Below are 19,707 nucleotides of genomic sequence, written 5' to 3'. Positions count from 1 at the left end.
AGAGGTTTGGTGTGAAGCCCTCTAGTAGAATATGTGATTGTGTGTTATTGTCAAACGTGATGTTTAGAGTAATCTCTGGTTACTAGCTAGTCTTGCAATAAGCCTGTAATAAACCAATGAATAGTTTATTAAGAAGATAAACACGTTTCTAGCCTCAGATTTTAAAAAGATGCCAGAGTCAAACCTTGACTTGTGATGTCATTTCCTGGATCAGCCTGAGAGGCGACGTCTACAGACTCACAAAAACCGTCTGTTCAGGAATCCAGTCCTTCTCATTTCTAGCAGATGTTTCCTTCATAATGACTAGAATGGAGTGAACTGACCCGCATCGTTGTTGTCATGGAAACACAGGCGTTTCTGTCTCCTATCGTGGTTAGAAGGTGGACCTAAAGCGCTGAGATGTTCTGTTTTCTCTGGTTTCATCTCATGCATGATTATGTTTTGCTTATTTTCATTTACTCTACTGATGAATCTGTGTTATATTATAATTGTTGAAGTGTATTACATTTTCTGAAGCTTTAAAGGAGAGTTGGTGTGTTTTTTGTGGTTGTTTTTGCGTGTTCTGTTTGTTTGTTTCTGCTCTTTTATTTCAGTTTTTAAAGGAGATTCTGCTTAAGTACCTCTACTGTAACTGATATCTGTAATTAGACGGACATTTTGTACACTTTCTACATAAAACAGATAAAGTTTGGGGGTAAAAAATGTGGGGGTGTCATTGATGGAGGTAAACTGCAGCTCCTCCTGTTGATGCAGAAACGTCCTCCACCCACCGTCCAGCTCTCTGCTCGGTGACTCACCTGCCGGCGAGTTCAGACTTGGATTTCACCTCCGGAAACGTTTCCTTCATGCAACCTGGAGGCTTTCACCTGCTTTTACTGGAGACGTTGGAATATTTCAACATTTTCTTTCAATTGAGTATTGAAAGATTTTTTGAAGGGAATTTAGATTTATGGAAGATTCCATAAATTCTAGATTCTCCTCTAGAGTTCCCGTCAATCATGCATCTCTCTGTCCGTCCATCCATCCTTTCACCACAGATCCCATCAGCTCAGGGATTTTGGACTCTGGGAAGCAGCTGGAGAAAACCCAAGAACAAAACATAAGGAGAGCTGCAAACTCCAACAGAAGGTCCAGCCAGGATTTGAACCAGGACCTTTTGCTGTCAGGTGACAGTGCTGACCACTACCCCGCCTCCAGAGTCCATGTAAAAATGTGACTAATGCAGGAGGGAGGGGGCAAACGGCCTGATTTTACTGCACAGGTGTTGATTTGCTGCCACCTGCTGGTGAAACTCTGTGCTGATGGTGAGTCCATAAAGGTTTGGTTTTGCACATGCAGAAAGAAAGAAAGAAACCTTTTCTGCTAGTAAATTAGAGATGAGGGTTGTTTGTCTATTGACATTGATGTGAACGTTAGTTCACACACAGCTGAGACGTTTGTCCTCCAGTTTGTGTACTTTGTGTTTAGTTGTGTTGTAGTTGACACTCTGGAATGTCTCCAGTCTTCATGGGAAACAGAACAGAAACGCTCCGTCGTTGATGGTTTTCAGCACACTGAGGTCTGCCGTCACTTTGTGTTTCATTCTGGGTGATTTGCAGCAGAACGGAGGGAAGCTGAGAGCCTCAGACAGGAGTCAGTGTCACCTGGACTCACCTGGACATCCAGAGAAACGTGTTTGAGGATGAAATGATGTTTGTCTGAGAGGAGGAGACACAACAAACAAACATCTGCAAAAAGACATGGAACCGCACACCCCCACCCCCACCCCCACCCCCACCCACACACACCCACCCCCCCACACACACACACCCACACACACACACACCCACCCCCCCACCCACCCCCCCACCCACACCCACACCCACACCCACACCCACACCCACACCCACACACACACACACACACACACACACACACACACACACACACACACACACACACACACACACAGGTGTTCCTAATGCTCCCTTTCTGCTACACGCCTTGCTTTTTATGCATCTTTTATTGTTGCTACTTTTTCCTCCCAGAGTGTGACTGTGATGTTGTCATCTTGTCTCTTTTGTGTAGCAGTGAGTCCGGACCGCTGGTGTTTGTGAGTCCGTCTGTCGTTCCGGTTCTACTTCTGGTTCTCATCCACTGCTGTAAACGTCTGCAGACGACCGTCTGGGAAACTGGGCGGGGCTTCTGCTCATGTGGGAAAAAACATGTGACCAGAGAAAGGAGGCGGAGTCCAAAGCCTGACGGGACTCTGGGGGGGGGGGGGTTGGTGTAATGAAGGTCCAAACTGTGAACTGCAGCTCCTAAAACCCAAACGTTCCCCAGCTGGTGATTGATTGACAGAAGAACCACATGATCACCAGAGCTTCTCTGCCTGTGTTGGGGTGGGGGGGGGCTTTAGTGGACAGAATTCAGAAAGCCTCTCATTCTGAGCCATGTACAGCTTTATTAGGAAGACGCGACACAGCGGGGACGGGCGGCTCCACGCCGTGGAAGGTCACCGCGTCTCCGGCCTGCTGCTGGTCGCCTCCACCAAGGCCTGGACGGTCTGAGCGAGGCGGCGCAGGCCTTCGTCCTCCGTGACCAGCTGGGGGGAGCACAGCACGTCCTGTCCAGGGCGGGAAAAGAAAAGAGTAAGAAAGGGATCCTCCAGGTTCAAAGGTCAACTTCAGCTTTGGAACTCAATACTGAACAACGTCCTGTGGGACGGGGGGGGTTTGCAGCCTGAAAACATCGATTAGAGAACAAATCAATCAAATACTTTAGAGATGGAGACGAGCGCTGGCGTGAAGCTGACAAAACATGGAAACTGTTCAGAAGAGTTTTCTGGCAGACGTCAAGCTGCTTCGTCCTCAAGTAAAGAAAAGGATCTTGTCTTTGATTCAATTTCTGCTTTTTCTATTGTTCTTTTATTAACATTTCATCTCAGACATTTATTTCTTCTTTATGTTCTTTGAAACTGGATTTATTGGAAGAAGAAGAAGAATCAACGTGAAGATTTGGGATTTTCCTAAAAGCAGCAGCAGATTGTTAAAGTAAAGACCGTCTTTGAGCTCAAGCATCAGTCAGTGAACATCAACTGAAGCCTCATCACTGGGGGGCTTGTTGGAATCTCTGGGGGCGATAAGGAAAACGTTCTTTTAAGACATCTAGGATGTTTTCTTCTCAGTGCCTGAACGTGGAACCTGACAGTCTTTTTCCGGACATGCAGAGGGCAAAGGTCAAACTGCACATCCACTGATGCTCATCGTCTCCTCTGAGTGGAGGGGCCGTCTGCTCGTCCACCTACCTCGGTCAGCCGCTCTACTCTCTGTACGTCTACGCTCTCTGACGGTCGTCCTCAGAGACGACCGTCCCAACTGACCAAGCCACAGCGCTGCAGCGCGTTTGCAGAGAGCAGGAAGTCCAGAGCCGGACAAGACGTCTCCGTCTGCAGGAGGAACGCCGAGGCGGCGCTTTGGCGGTACCGGAGGTCCGAGGACTCACCTGTCCCGGCAGGTGTCAGGTGCTGCCGTCTGAGAGCGTCAACAAAGGTTAGAAGCACAGAGCAGAGGACTCATTTCAGGGTATCTGCACCCCCCCCGCCCCCATTTGCTTGTTGGTTTTGGTCCGTTTACCGTGGGGACTCTGATGGGGGGGTGCAGATACCCCCTCGTTTGCCGATAAAGCAAAAGCACGACAGCAGGCGAGCACAAACATTTACATTTTTAATCATCTCTTTACAGCAGGAAGAAAACATTTGACATAAAGATTTGTAGAAAGTAACACAAAGGCAGTTCATAAATAGAAAACAACGCCGTCTCTGTGGCTGACAGTCCTCGTCCTCCTTAAATTATTAAAATATACATCTGACGGGAAACTGGAGAAATGACTGAAACAAGTCGGACGTCCCAGAGAGGAAACGTGACTGCAAACCAAACCCAGGAGCATCGCCGTGGAAACGGCTCTTCCTCAGCCTGTCCGTCCATCCCAGCATGCAAACAACAGACCGGCCGTCGACCGTCAGGCTGGGCGGGCCTTAACGCCCTGTGACAGCGGCCAGCACGCCAAACGGCCACGAGTAACCGCTGAGCACCGTCTGGAAGGAAAACGATTCTGCCTCAAAACAACAACAGGAACGCCGAAACCGAGATGTCAGAGCTGAAAGGAAGAGTCCAACAACAACGAGGTCAGGCCCAGACCAACCACCAGAACGGAAAACATCAGCTTCTGGTGATTCCACAGGGGAACCTTTCCACTGCTCCCCCCCCCCCAGCTGAAGCTGCAGGTTTCTCCTCCGTTTCTGTTGAAGCTTCCGTCAGTCAAAGGCGACACCAGAATTCCTCAGAAAGCCGTCGTCCCATCAGCATCTCTGATCTGCTCCTCATTTCCATCCATGTTATTCTAAAGTCTCCTCCCCCAATGAACCCCTTCAACGAGGCGCCACCACAGACCAGAACACAGATCCAGATAAATTAATAGAGGAAATAATTTAATGATTGTTTACATGTATACAAGCAGGTTCAGTGGCTGAACCCCCCCCCCCTGACCTCCAGAGAGGGTCTGTACCGTCTGTGGGGCCACCGTGACGCCGACTCCCTGCTTCACCTCCCCCGCCTACATCCGACAGCGGCCTCATCTCAGGTCGGTCCACGGCCTCAAAGGTCGAGACGCCGCCGCTCTGACGCTTTCCCCCCACCCTCCTGAAGAGGAGCTTCCTGTTCATCCTTACCGCTCAGGCTGGAAGGTTTCCGTGCACGGCTCCAGAACTCTGTTTCTGATGGGGGTCAGCTGGACCCCCACCCTTACAAACCCGTGTGATGAACCGTTTCTAGAAAAACCGACAGTTCAGCCACAGAGTGAGTCCCTTTGAGGCAGAAACGCCGCTGGCTGTGAATTCAGCCTCACTAACGGCTGGACGCTCACTTCAGCTTCTGCAGAGAACATGCAGCTGCAGGAAAAACGGTTGGGTCCAAACGCCTTTCCCGCCAGAGGGGGGGCTCTGAACGCCGCTGTGTGTTGCTGGATCTGTCTTTAGTGCTGAACGTCTTTCTGCCACAGAGCAGCTGCAGACAAACGTCCTCCAGGGGGACGGCTTAAGGCCACGGCGGCTTACGGCGTCTGAGCAGCTGACGCTCTGAACGGGTTCCTCTGATGTGGCTGTGCAGGAGCGGCGGCGTGGAGCGGCTCCGTGGCGTTGGCCAGCGTTAGGTCAGCAGGCAGTAGTAGAAGGCGCAGAGGAGAGTCATGACAGCGCAGTAAAAGAAGAAGAAGTCTGCCGACAGCAGCGAGGACAGAGGGGGCGGCGGCGGCGAGGGGCGGCTGACGGGGTCCTCCTCCGTGGTCAGCAGAGCCGTCACACACGGCAGCACAGCGGACAGCTTACACAGAAGCACATCAGAGCACGCACACACTTCAGTCTGGACAAACGACACACACAACACAACAGGGTTAAAAAGGCCAGAGGACAGAGCCAGGGGACAGGCGTACGGGCTCACGGGACGCCCCGCTCAGTCATCGGCACGCCATCAGGCGCCGCCAGGATCAGACTCACCTCAGGAACTCCCAGCTTGCGACAAGCGGCGATGAAGTTTTCAACGTTGAGGCGAGACTTGGGGGAGCTGAGCTTGGGCTGCAGACAAACGGTGATCTGATCCAAACTCTGTTCTGCCAGAACTCCTGACGAACGAAGCTCACTCACCACTGCAGGCGACGGGACGTGGATGATGGCGATGGAGCGCGGTCGGATGAGGTTGACCAGCTGGCATAGGATGACGCCGTTGGACAGAGCCTCGCCCAGATCCTCGGGGAGCGTCGTCTTCAGCCGGGTCTCCAGGGTCTGCGGGGCCACAGAGGCTCAGTTTACGTTCATGCTCAGAAACCGGGTCGGGCCGCTCGCCGTCTGCCCCAGCATCAGGCTGGGAGGTGGGGTAAAAACCTAAAACCCCGCATTCTAGAAAGACGGCGATTCCTCTGAAGAGCTCATAAAACAAGAAAATGACAGAAGAAAATGTGACTAAAGAACATCCATTCAGAATTCCTGCTCCCATTGAATGTGATCAATCTGATGGAAGGTCATTCAATGGTCTCTGATTGGCTGAAGCAAAGAAGTCTGTGAACCCGTTAGAGAACCCGTGTTCACATTTGGTTCAGTCCTCTTTGTTTGGGACTCCACAGGTCAAACGCTTCCTGTGATTCTCACAGGTTTGCACACTGCTGGAGGGATTTTGGCCCATTCCTCCTCTTAGATCTCCTCTAGGTCAGTCAGGATTCTGGGCTGCAGCTGAGAAGCTCCAGAACCTGGATCTGCTTCTTATGCAGCCACTCCTTGGTTCTCCTGGCTGGGGGCTTTGGAAGAACCGACCACCACCCATCTTCAGCATCTGAGGGGAGGAGGTTGGTCCCCAAAACGCCCCCGGTCCTCCTCTCCTTAATGCGGTGCAGTCGTCCTGTCCCGTTTGCAGAAACCCCCCCATAGCATGATGCTGCCACCCCCGTGCTTCACAGTAGGGAGGGTGTTCTTGGGATGGTTCTCATCATTGTTCTTCCTCCAAACATGAATTCAGACCAGACCTCCGCCCGGTGGGACGCTGCCCAGAGCTCCTCCCCAAAGAGGCGTCCAGGAGGCATCCGATGCCCGAGCTGGATGTGGAGGAGAAGTGGTTCTACTCCCAGCTCTCCGGGTGACTGAGCTCCTCCCCCTGTCTCTGAGGGAGCGTCCAGCCCCCCTACAGAGGAAGCTCATTTCAGCCGCTGGTATTCTGGACCTGGTTCTTTGGGTCATGACCCAGAGCTCATAGGTGAGGATTGGAATGAAGATCGACCGGCTCTGGCTCAGCTCTCTCTCCACCCCAATGGAGCGGTACAGCGACCGCATGACTACGGACGCTGCTCCAATCCACCTGTCAATCTCACGCTCCGATCGTCCCTCCCTCACTAACAAGACCCCAAGGTATTTAAACTCCTCCCCCTGGGGCAGGAACACTCCAAACTACATCCATGTCCCTTCTATGGTAAATAGGCAGCAGTTCTTCTTTACTGCTAAACCTGAATCCAGGGAGGTTTGTTCTGTGGTTTTGAAGGAAACATCTGACGTTCAGGTCTTCCTCTGTCAGCTGGAGGACACTAACCTTCACTTTCAGGACTGGGGGCCTAAAGCTAAAAGTCCATCAAGTAGGTTTTTATCAGACGTCTGGCTAGAATCGAGTCCTTTAGATCAAAAACCGACCTTGAAATGGTCGTCCATGCCTTCCTGTCATCCAGACTACATGGTTGCAGTTCTTTAGATGCTGGCTTAGCCAAAGCATCCACAGTCTGGCTGCAGCCAGTTCAAAAGGCAGCAGCCAGACTTATTTGTGGGTCAAAGAAGTTTGACTTCATAACCCCATCTTAGCCTCTTTGAACTGGCTGCCAGTGAAATATTTGGTTTTTATTCAAATTCTGGTCCTTTAAGTCCCTGACAGGTCCGGCACCTTCTCACCTCCGCAGTCTGCTTTTAAGAGACCCCCCCCCCTAAAGTCCTTGTGTTCCACCGTCCAGCTTGTGTTAATGGTCCCGTCAGAAACGGGGAATCGAGCGTCTGCTGTCGGCTCCTAAACTGTGGAGCCAGTTGCTCCTGGTGATTATAGAGGTCACACTTTGGAGAGTTTGAGAAGAGAATTGTTCCTCCGTTTCAGCATCAGCCCTGGTTTGAATCTCTGTATTGATTTTATGCTTTTTATTCTTTTCTATTTATGTCTATACGATGTTTCATTTGGTTTTATGCTTTACATTCTTGTATGTTTTGGTCTTTATGTTTTCAGCACTTTGGGTTTCCTTGGCTGGAGGTAGAAGGTGCTGATGATGATGATGATGATGATGATGATGAGACTATGGAGAGACATTCCCGGAACCTGGTGTTACGGTGAAGCCGGCGTGTCGGCGGTTACCTTCCGCAGTTGGATCACGTCCGGCCTGTCCTCCTTAGACGAGCGCAGCGTCGTCCGTGATTCGCTGCGGCCAGACTCCCCGAGAGTGAAGACGGCCTGCGTGGGTTTGACGTTGCTCCGTGAGGCGCCGCGAAACAGGAAGCTGTTGGGCTTCTGAGCCTGACCAGGAGGAGAGGACGCCTTCGGGGAGGACGGCATGTCTGATTCAGAGAGAAGAGAGCGGCGTCATTTTAGAAAAGGACAGAGAAAGTGGAGGGAATCAAACCAGCAGAAGGTAGATGAGCACCAAAGCTCCTTCAGAAACTCAGTCCTTCCTGCTGTCTGCTTTTCTACAGTTTCCCCCTTGGGGAGGGGGTTGTACCTGTTCTGCTGCTGGGGTGCGGAGGCGGCCCGGTGGGGGGCGTCATGCTCATCTGCTCGGCGCTCTGTCGTGACAGAACGTCTACGTTAGAGCAGAGAACACGCAGACGTCCGGCTTCGGCCTCAGGACGGACACTCACCACACATCTTTGCCGCAGCCCCGCAGGCGTGCCGCCGTTTTCTGGGGAATTACCACTAGGGGGAGACAGAGACAGCGGTTTCAAGCTGAAGACGCTGCTGGTCGACCTGGATCGTTGGCACTTTCATCCGTTCTATGGCTTCCACTTACCATGAGCTGCTTCCTGTTTGTGGCGCCGGCGTTGCCACATTTCCTGTCTTGGTTGACGACTTCAACAAACTGCAGAGAGTTTCCGCATGGGGGCATTTGTCAGAGATCATTTTCTTATGGGTTTCACTTCCACAATGTGATAACTGCATGCACTACTGCTGTCAGAGAGGAGAAGCCGTCCAGGTTCTGCCTACCCGGCCTTCTGCTTCTGCTGCTGCAGCCGCTCTCTCTCCTGCCAGATGAAGAGGGTGCTGGGGCCTCTGCGCTCCTCCAGGCTGGGGCTGGAGGGCGACTGGGGCAACGGGGAAGCTGAAGCATTGGAGTCCACCTCAATGTGGAGGCTGGATCTGGAAGACAGACGAAGAGACGCAGGGCTTGAATCCACGACACATGAAGCCGAGGATGTTCATCAGGCTGAATGAGGCTCCAAATCTGTGGAGGAGGAGATTTGAACTCCACCCTAAGGAGGAATTTCAGTCCTACGGGAGAAACTGCTGATCCGATTTGGACCCTACAACTAAAAAGCTGCAGAATCTGATGAAATTGATGGACTGGAGAAGTGTGCGGAGAGAAAGTTTCCTCCCCCCACCAGTAACTGAGTGATCTCTAGTGTCCCTGTGACCCCGTGACCCCAGACAGGAATAGAAAATAATAGAATACTAAAATAGTTCCAGCATCCATTAATGGAGATGAAAAGCGAGTACGGTTGGTTTGCTCCTCCTGCAGAAGTTAACAAAAAAACGTCCACAGCCAGAAACCAACTGATGTTTATGACAGAAAAGACTCTTAAGACTCTTCAGCAATTTACCTAAAGGGCCTTTATCCTTCAAATCAACTCTCGCTTTTCAGAGTAATATAATCCGCATTCCTCACCAAAAAATCCCCAAAGTGGAATTTTGATCAGAGTGTTACTCTAACAACCTCCTCTCTGAGCACCAGCCCCTCCTAATCCACCAAAACGAGTGGATCCTCACGTTATGACATCACAGAGTGGGGAACCGCCCCTTCCAGGAAGAGTCTGCGCTGCCAGCCCCGCCCCTAGGCTGACAGACACGCCCCTTTCTCCGTGGAGCTAGCGGTGATCGGCTAAACTACTTTCATTTTCTATGGACGACATGAACGCCCGTCTTTGCAGAAGTTCAGATGTTTTGTTTTCATGGCAGAAACTCAGACACGCTGCTGAGGCCGACTCTAGGATGATGTCATGAAATGGGCGGCACCCACAAGAAGAGAAAGGCGGAGCCTGAGGGATTCAGTCGTCTTACTTCCGGGTAGGGAAAAGCTGGAAATAACTGATATTTGATAAGAAAATATCAAAGGGAATATATGATCTTATATTTGGACATAGTTTATAATAACAGGCTTAAGAACAGCAGGACATAGACTAAACCCCAAAGACCATTAGGAGTCCTGGCTGCTACCGTTTGTGATGCCAGCACATGTAGGACACGCGTGTGGAAGTCCTTCCTGCGTGTTTGACTCAAAAACTGGATCAGCGGAGAGGAAGTCCCTCTCGCTTCCATCACCGCCTCTGGTGCTCTATTATTAGAAGTCCCACAGGAAGTGCAGCGGCCAGAATCTGGAGCGTCCACGGTTGACCGAGGAGGAGGAGGAGCAAACGGCAGGAGCGAGTCCTGCTGGTCATGGAGACGGTGAGGGAGGATGTTGGCTTTGGCGGGAGCTGATGGCTGATGAAGAACGGCCGTGGGTCGCATGAGGTCAGAGGTTCCTCTGGGACACTGAAGCTGTGTCTGACTTCCTCACTATTCCCTAACGCCTAAAAGACTCTGTAGAGCAGGACCATGTAGGAGGAAAAGAATCCAATTATCACCATATTTCATGTCGCTTGAATCGATTTAAAATGCTGTCATATTTATTTAATATCTAAGAACAAATATGTCTTAATTCACCAAAAGATAATCACCATGAAAAGATGAAATGAAGGTTCCTATTTTATTACGCGGTGCAGGAAATCAACCAGAGGGTCGGTGAGGACCGGCCTGCTTTAAGCAGCACCGACTGTTCCTGCTCAGAAAACACATTTGTAGGCCACACACTGGATCTGTTCAGTGTACAGAGATAAAGTGTAAGACACTGAAAGCTAATGTCAGTAATCCAGCAGAGAGGTCACAGTCCGTGCGTCTAAATGTTTTTCTCTGCAGAAGCTTTGTGACGTCTTCACAAAGAACAAACCATTAGTCCACAGCCAACTGGATGACCTGCAGGTCAAAGACGTGACTGATTCCACACAGAGAAGCTTTGTGTGTCCGTTGGAGATCAGCAGGAAGTTCAGAGGCTGCTGGTCTGCAGAACCACATGAGGACACAGCAGCCCACGAGGTTCTGCTGGGGGGGCTTGCTGGACAGCCGGACCTCACCGGGTCACGCTCACAACCGCCTCTGGATCGCACCAGATTCTGCAGCTCCATTGTTTACCTTTGCTTTATTCTTTTACATTATGAGCCAAAGTAAAACAGACAATTCTTATCCTCTTCTATCCTATCAATATCTATTCTGATCTATTCTATACTAAATCTATTCTATTCTTTACTATTATATTTCATCTCATTTTATTCTATTATATCTCATTCTATTCTATCCTATTCTACTGTATCTCATTCTATTCTATCTGGTTCTATTGCAGCAGTCTGTTGACTTTTCCCAGCCCTCTCATTGACCCCTGAGGTGAGCCTGTCAGAGGATGAAGAAGGGCTGAAAGAGGAAGAGTCTGCCTACAGTTTCTGGGTTTTCAGCAGACCAGGCTAACATTCAAACCTCCAAATGTGGTCATGTGACTCCACAGCAGGGAAAGACCTGCAGACCCTCCGTTACAAACACGGATCTAGTCTGGTCGTTCCTGCTCCACAGAGGAGCCTGACTAGAAGACACTGACCTGGTTGTTGCCGAGTCCTGGCTCTGAGACGATGAAGATGTTCCTCTCTGCTCCTGCAGGTTAATCATACAACCATCAACGGTCTCATCAGAAAACCCAAAACGCTGAAAAGGCCGTCTGACGGTACCAGAGGCGGTGTGGGGGCATCTATCTGGAGCTCTTCCTCCTCTTCCTCTGTAACATTGCTGTCGATGAAGTCCACCTGCTCTGCTTCTCCATTACCTGATGAACAGAAACATCCTCTTAAAGGAGCTAAAAACACATTTTGATGCCTTCATTCTAAAAGTGGATTTACAGCAGAGTTTTCCTCCTCTGTTGGTAGCTGGCAGGGAGCGGCCGTCCTCTTCCTCCTCCTCCTCCTCCTCCAGGTTTGTCTGATCCCGGCTGACTTCGGCCAAGCGAAGAGAGCGTTCAGAAAAATCATCTGCAGACTGACGACACAGAGCACAGAGACTCGGTCAGCTAGCACTGTGTGACTGCATAAGCTCCGCCCCCCTCCACTCAGAGTCTAAATTTTCACCGGGTCGACAAAATCCGACATCAAACCCAACCGTCCCCACCAAGAAACGGCGCGGATCGTGTTTTCCCACAGCACGGAGCTCCACTACTGTGAGCCAAAGGGCCTGTGGCGTGGTGATTGATTATTTATTTCTTTGTAAGTGATCATGGTATTAGCGGCTTGATGGCCTTCGAGGTGTGCATTATCACTTTTTAACGCACTTCACGGAAGCAACCAGGCTTCCACGGCGTGCGTTAAAAAGTGATACTGCACACCTCGAAGGCCATTAACCCTTACATAAACAATGGGGTCTTCTTAAAAACCTCTGCGGTCCTGAGGCTGTTCCACGAGGAACAGGATGAGGAACGATGCATCACCCCGTGTTTTGATACCTTAGGGACAAAAGGGCCGGAGGACCCCCAGGTCCCCCAGGGCTCAAACCTGAAAAGTCCCTTAAATAAGACGCCCAAGACCATGAAAACATTTACAACCCGTCGGGAGAACCTTCAAATCACTCCTTGCTGCTGCTGCCTTGCCCTCACCAACATTCAGAAATCCTCCTTTCGTTTCTCTGAGCCACAGAGTCCGTCCAGAACTTTACCTCATTCCCGGACCACCGCTTGCTGCCGCTGTCCACGCTGTTGAAGCCAGAGTCCAGGTTGGTGAACAGCTCGTGGTCCGACAGGCTGCAGGGAAACCAAAGCAGTGAGTCAGACTGAAGGCCAGCCGCTCTCACACCAGCAGGAGCAGCCGCTGATCCAAAGGGACCGGCCTCCTCTTCCTCATTTCCTGTTCTGACAGATGCCTAACGGGCCGGACGGCTTCAGCGTGTGAGAAATGACCTTACTGTGTGAGTTCCACCTGGATTTACCAGAACCAAAAACTAACAAATGCTGCCTTTTCCAGAACCTTCCATGTGAATTTCTATTCAAAATGTTTCCCTTGGACTGATAACAGGCAAAAAGAAGAAGGAAAACATGAAGCAGCTGGAAAAAAGTGAAGAAGGAAAGTTTGTGTTGAAGTTCCGTTTGTCGCTCCGATGCCTGAAAGTGGAACTGGAGACGCCTCGAAGACGGTTCTTTGTGATTTCTAAAGTTCTGTTTTCTGAAGTGAAAACATCTTTCTGTCTGAGAAACCCCTCAGGAAGTTCATGGGTGAGTTCATCCCCATCACAGAGGGGGGGGCGCGAGCAGAGCATCGTGGTGACCGGACGCCACCACGCAGGCCGAAGGCGGAAGGCCGGGCGGCCCGCGGGTCTGGACTCAGACACACGGCGTAGAAGCGAGCGGCGTTTCACGCGAGGCTGTAATCTCCTGGCAGATAAGGCGTTACCAAACACGTCTGAGCGAGCGTGTTTCCTGCAGAGACGTCAGAGCTGCAGCATAACCAGGCAGAAATACATGTGAAGAAGTCTAAGCAAAGGTCAGACTTTGACCTGCTATGTAGCCGCTGATCCTTTAGGGACTGAAGTCATGTTTATCTTTTGGAAACTCTCATTTCAGATCAGTCATTTTGCCAACAGCAGAGCGCTGCACCGCTCTGGTTATTTGGGGTTTTTACTTCCTGTTTTTGCAGTTTGCTGTTGACTAAGAGCTTGAACTCGCCTTACGACTGACTGATGCGTTTTTCTGCTTGGAGTTTACAAAAACATCCATTGAACGGATCGATGACTGACAACAGACCCCTTCAGTCCTGATTCCTCTTTAGAGTTCTCTTCTGCCAGTTCACACCAGCCTCCCTCAGGTCCTCTTTCATCCACGAACCTCCTCTTTGGTCTTCCTCCTCTTTCCTGCTAGCTCAGCATCCTCTCACCATCATCATCATCATCACTCGTCTCCACCTGCTTCCCTACATGGATCTCCAGAACATCCATGATCTGATCCTCTGGTGGATTCCTTCCTGATCCATTCTGGTCCCACAGAGACCCTCAGGGTCTTCATCTCTGAGTCTCTGCACCAACCACATCTCCCCACAGTCTTCTTCACCTTCCTTTCATTCTGGATGACTCTCTTTGGTCACACATGTGACGCCTTCCTCCACCCGTTCCAACTCATCAATCTGCGTGTTCTATCAGTACTGAGTCACAGCCGTGTTGCTGCAATGCAGCCTGAACTCTGATGTCCTTCATTTTTCATGTTTAATAAAGTTCTTTTGGTGTCATTCTGTCCAACAGCAGCGTCTGCTTCACATTCCTTCTGTTCATCAAGTGTTGATCCGGAACCAAAAATGTTCGTTTTCACAGTTTGTCGCTAAAGAGAAACTTTGGAGAGTAGACAGTGTCAGTCGGTGTGGTTAGTGCCCCCCCCCCGGTCAAACTCTTCACTCATGCAAGACGCAGTTTGCAGAAAGGGTGGGCGGGGCTACAGAGTAGAGGAGATTTAGGAACCAGAAGCTTCACATAAACATGACATGTGACTTTTTAAGACATTTAGGTTGTTTTGGATAAAAACTCCATTATCAGAATTAAAACAGCACTTTAATCACCTGAAGGGTCACTGAGGGCCAAACTGAATTAGATCAGGCAAATATATATATTTATGACTTTATAATACAAACATGAGCATCAGAGAAATGTTCATGTTCTTCTGGACTAAACCTGCAGCTCTGCAGATGTCTTAAAGTTAGCAGACGTTCATAAACAGCATGAGTTGTTCTGTGCGCGCCTCACCAGCTGGTGAACCCCGTGGGTCGGAGGTGTTTCTCCAGCTCGCTCTGGCTCCTCTTACACGCCTCCATGTTCAGGTACTTGAAGATGTGGTATTTGCCTTTGGAGCAGACCTGAGCGGGCGGCGTCTGCAGGGGGTTGTTGTCCAGCAGCAGGACTTGTAGATGCCGCAGGTGGCGGTAGCACAAGGGCACGTTGGTGATGCGGTTGCAAGACACATCTAACCGAACTAGCGGGAGCTCGGAAATTTCTAGAAGAGGATGGGAGAAGGAGAGTTTCAAGGGACACATTTGGATTTTTGTTTCAGGAGATGTTTTTACTCAAATAACAAGAACATTTCTAAAAAAAGAAAGAATTGAAGCTGTGGTGGATCACCTGCCGTCTGTACCAGGTTCATGAGGTCTTCACTTACGTTAGCATCACCAAAATCTCTGGTTTAGCAAAAACTGAACACACTAAACCAAGGTTTCCATCGAATAAATGTGAATTTGTGGCTTCAGGAAGCAGGAGACTGTCAGCACGCTGTGTGACTGAGGGTTGTGTAGGTGTGAGGTCAGAGCGTTGTGTGTTTGGTTTAGTGCGTTTCTCTACACTTTTGGTAACGATTGTTTTGGGCAACACCAGGAATAAAAATAACAGACTGACATGTGACTCGAGTGTAGATGGCTGCTGTAGAAACACTCATCTGTTCATCTCCAGACAAGGTTCAGGTCCAGGAATCTCCACGTGTCAAACACTTTTTCATCATTTTGTTTATGAACAGCATCTTTCATGGACCTCATTTAAAGTTATACTGTGGGGCAAAAAAGTCTTTAATCAGCCACCAATCGTTCTCCCATGATGTAACTTTCATCAAAGGTGTACCTTAACTATGAGAGACTAAATGAAAAATGTATTCAGAAAATCACATTGTCTGAATTTTAAAGAATTTGTTTGTAAATTATGGTGGAAAATAAGTATTTGTTCACCGACAAACAATCAAGATTTCTGTCTCTCAGACCTGTAACTTCTTCTGTAGAGGATCCTCTGTCCTCCACCTGTTACCTGCATTAATGACACCTGTTTAAACTGGTTATCTATATAAAGACACCTGTCCACAACCTCACACAGTCACTCTCCAAACTCCACTATGGAGACCAAAGAGCTGTCTAAGGACACCAGAAACCAGACTGTGGACCTGCAGCAGGCAGGGAGACTGAATCTGCAACGGGAAGCAGCTTGGTGTGAAGAAATCAACTATTAGGACATGGAAGACAAACAAGACCACTGATGACCTCCCTCCATCTGGGGCTCCCCCCAAGATCTCACCCCGTGGGGTCAGAATGATCACAAGAACGGTGATCAAAAATCCCAGAACCCCACGAGGGACCTAGTGAACGACCTGCAGAGAGCTGGGACCAAAGGAACAAAGGCTACCATCAGTAACACACTACACCACCAGGGACTCAAACCCTGCAGGGCCAGACGTGTCCCCCTGCTAAAGCCAGTACATGTGCAGGTCTGTCTACAGTCTGCTAGAGAGCATTTGAAGGATCCAGAAGAGGATTGGGAGAATGTCCTATGGTCAGATGAAACCACAATAGAACTTTTTGTTAGAACTCTACTGTTTGGAGGAGAAAGAATGCTGAGCTGCATCCAAAGAACACCAGACCTACTGTGAAGCATGGGGGTGGAAGTATCATGCTTTGGGGCTGTTTTTCAGTAGAGAGACCAGGACGACTGAACCTTGTAAAGGAAAGAATGAATGGGGCCATGAATGGTCAGATTTGGAGTGAAAACCTCCTCCATCAGCATTGAAGATGAAACATGACTGGGTCTTTCAGCATGACAACCATCCCAAACACATGTTGCCGTGGTAACAAAGAAGTGGCAACGTGTCATGGAGGTCCTGGAGTGGCCTAGCCAGTCTCCAGATCTCAACCCCATAGAAAATCTTTGGAGGGAGCTGAAAGTCTGTGTTTCCCAGCAACAGCCCCAAAATATCACTGCTCTAGAGGAGATCTGCATGGAGGAATGGACCAAAATACCAGCAACAGTTTGTGAAAACCTTGAGAAGACTCAAAGAAAATGTTTGACTGCTGTCATTGCCAACAAAGGGTTACAACAAAGTATAGAGTTGAACTTTTGTTATTGATCAAATATTTAATTTCCACCATAATTTACCAATAAATTCTTTTAAATCAGACAATGTGATTTACTGGATGTTTTTTTCTCATTTTGTCCTTCATTGTTGAGTTTTACCTATGATGAAAATCACAGGCCTCTCATCTCTTTAAGTGGGCGGACTTACACAATGGTGGCTGACTGAATACTTTTTTTCCCCACCGTAAATACAAGTATTGAGGTTTTATTGTTTGCTAAAAAATTTTGTTTTGGTAGCCATTTCTTTAACACTCGGACACTAAAGTGAACAAATGAAACAACTTGAAATTCTTCATTTCCTGGTAGAGAGTAACCGTGAAGCTCAACATTTCCTCCATTGGAAGACGGAGTGCGTCTGCATTAGCACGTTAGCAACCAGCGGTTTGTGGGGATTCTCTGCACTGACAGCGGGATCCGAATCGGAAACGGTTTCTATGGTTGAAACCAAACGGACGACGGAGCTGAAAACATCCCTGACTGCTCTCACCTTCAGGCAGCGTGGTGAGCCGGTTCCTCCTCAGGTTCAGGTCCCTCAGGCACTCCAGCTGACAGAGTTCTGCCGGCAAACTCTGCAGCTCGTTACAGCTGACGTCCTGGAAGACAAAGCACAGCGAGGGTCAGCAGGAGCTTCCTCCAGCAGCACGGCGGCAGAGACGAGTACGGCGTTCGTGGTACCAGCTGTCGTAGCTGCGTCAGAGAGAACACGCTGGACGGCAGGGACGTCAGCTTGTTGTTGCTGAGGATGAGCACTCGCAGAAGGGAGAGCTGGAACACCGACGGGGGCAGACTGGACAGGAGGTTACGGCTGGAAAACAGAGACAGCCAGGGGCGAGCCCCGTCACGATGCGGTCATCAGAACCAACACTGCACACGCAGAAGGCGATGGGCTTCAGTTATGGGAAGGTGTTCCTTCAGACCTGGCCTTCGTTGATTATGTGCTTTAAGAGTTTTCCGTCAAAAAACGGGGTTTTATAGCCTTTAAAGTCCCAACATGAGACTGAGATTAGGGCTCAGTATGAAGAAAACTTGAACAAATAGCAAAACATCTAAAAACCTCATTTCCATTTCACCACAACAGATAACTTAAATTATAATCCAAATGACCCCCGAGTGTCTAACATCAAAGGGCTCCATCTGATTGGTCAAACAGATAAATGGATTCATCTGATGCGTTCAAGACTTGGAGCTGCCAGAAGATTGTTTTAGCGCAAGTAAAATGACCATTTATTGCAATTTTCACTAACTGTGTATTGCACAGCTTGATATGGATTACGACTTATGGTTTATTGTCGTTACATTTCAAGGGCCAGAAGGACAGTTTGAGCATTTTAAAAAGCTTTTTTCCAGAATTCCTGAAGAGATTTGAGACATAAATGACTGAATGAAGAGTTCCAGGAGTTCTGCATGTTCTGCAAACTGTGATTATTCTTTTCTCATTGTCTGTGCAGTGTGGTCGTTTTACACCATCACTGAACACGGACAAAAAGAAAGACTGCATGGTTTCCACAGTCTCATGTTTCTTCCAAACACTAAACCGAGCGTGCACATGCAGAACAATAGACAGTAAAACATGAAGCAAAGATTAAAAAAAAGACAAACAATCCTACGGCATTGACAACTGTCCAGGAAAGTGGCATAAATATACTCATTTACCACTGTTCTGCCGTGCTTTAAGGCCCAAAGAACCTTAAGGTCGTGTCACACAGCAGCTACATACATGCTCCACAGATGAAATGTCGGTCTTCTGTGATCCATGCGTGATCTACGTCATTCATACGTGTTTCTTGTGTTTGTTGATGGCCAACGGGTCTTTACGTGAATTCAGTTTAGAGATGTTCAGACTAGTTGGTGGGTTTAGGATTATGCAGTTTATGAGTATTTAACGTATTTTACGCCATTATTATGTAAATCTTATACAATTATGCATCATTTTTGTGAGATTCCTCCACAAATGTGTGTCTTTCCAGGAGCGTTCCACGTTTGTCTAACAGACTTTTCATGCATGAACCACTGATGTGTAACTTTTAGATCACGTATACGGCGCACAGATCACGTTCAGATGACATCATTGATGCATGAATCACTGATGAATTACAGATAAACATCACAATAATCACACGGTTCATGTTCTACGTTGGTTTACGTGTTCTTAGCGTGTTAATTCCTACTTCTTCTGTGGTTTTAACGTGGTTCATTCCTGATCCATCTGTGAACATTTCACCTAAAGACCACAACTTTCTCACTTTTTCCACGTAGATTCACGTCTGACCAGTTTACATCCGTGACACATGTGCAAAATATACGTAACGGTCGCGCAAGTGTATCTTACAGTTCTCTTGGGGCTCGTACGGCCACCTCAAAGGACGCCATGAAAGAGGGAGTTACCACAGGCTACCAAATTACTGGTAACATTGAGAACACTGCAATGCAGATCCCTTCCTGTTTACACTGAGGCGGTGGGTGTGTCACTTGGAGTAGATAGCAGTGGTTAGAAAATGAGTTTTAGCACAGTCCGGGTGAATACTCGATTCTGATTGGCTGCTGGGTATGGAGTCACCTATCTTAAATCTTCTGTATCACTGCGTTGGCTTCTCTAAAACAAACTTTAGCTTCATCATCTGGACAAAAACCAGCGGTAAGAGGAGAACTTTCTCTCTGATCTGATGCTTTATTCAACCCATCGGGACGATCAGCATAAATATATAGTCGCTTTATAATCGCAGAATCTTGACTGCAGCGGTGGTGCGGCGCCTTGTCACATTACCATGACGTTGTACCGGTAACGTGACAAGGCGCCGCACCACGTGACTAATACTCTGCTTTTCGTGAAAAAAGCAATCTGGATAAAAAAACAACAACAACAATTAAGTACTAAAAACTGGTTAATATTTATGTATTTTGTAAGTGACCATGGTATGAGCGGGTTAACGGCGACGAAGTGTGCATTATCACTTTT

The 19,707-nt window shown here is 48.8% G+C and overlaps 1 protein-coding gene across 2 annotated transcripts in view; it reads right to left on the bottom strand.

Annotated features, from left to right (window-relative positions):
- Positions 1-2,423: 2,423 nt before the first annotated feature.
- LOC101159618 (leucine-rich repeat and calponin homology domain-containing protein 4) overlaps positions 2,424-19,707 on the bottom strand; it is a 40,982-nt gene continuing 23,698 nt past the window's right edge. The window contains exons 3-17 of one of the 2 annotated variants that reach the window (XM_011487806.3): positions 17,427-17,556; positions 17,239-17,344; positions 14,613-14,859; positions 12,546-12,630; positions 11,741-11,876; positions 11,573-11,667; positions 11,446-11,498; positions 8,748-8,900; positions 8,554-8,622; positions 8,405-8,459; positions 8,266-8,329; positions 7,905-8,104; positions 5,678-5,815; positions 5,531-5,608; positions 2,424-2,605 (exon numbers count right to left, since the gene is read on the bottom strand). In XM_011487806.3, coding sequence (XP_011486108.1) covers positions 2,495-2,605; positions 5,531-5,608; positions 5,678-5,815; positions 7,905-8,104; positions 8,266-8,329; positions 8,405-8,459; positions 8,554-8,622; positions 8,748-8,900; positions 11,446-11,498; positions 11,573-11,667; positions 11,741-11,876; positions 12,546-12,630; positions 14,613-14,859; positions 17,239-17,344; positions 17,427-17,556 — 1,720 coding nt within the window. In that variant the 3' untranslated portion in view covers positions 2,424-2,494. Of the gene's footprint in view, positions 2,606-3,691; positions 5,397-5,530; positions 5,609-5,677; positions 5,816-7,904; positions 8,105-8,265; positions 8,330-8,404; positions 8,460-8,553; positions 8,623-8,747; positions 8,901-11,445; positions 11,499-11,572; positions 11,668-11,740; positions 11,877-12,545; positions 12,631-14,612; positions 14,860-17,238; positions 17,345-17,426; positions 17,557-19,707 lie in introns of those variants that run through there. The other variant, XM_011487805.3, reaches the window with a different exon arrangement.

The sequence above is a fragment of the Oryzias latipes genome, chromosome 18 (assembly GCF_002234675.1).
Source record: "Oryzias latipes chromosome 18, ASM223467v1".
In the NCBI taxonomy this organism is placed as follows: Eukaryota; Metazoa; Chordata; class Actinopteri; order Beloniformes; family Adrianichthyidae; genus Oryzias; species Oryzias latipes.
The sequence above is the reverse complement of the archived record's forward strand: the minus strand, read 5'-3'. Positions and strand labels throughout refer to the sequence as shown.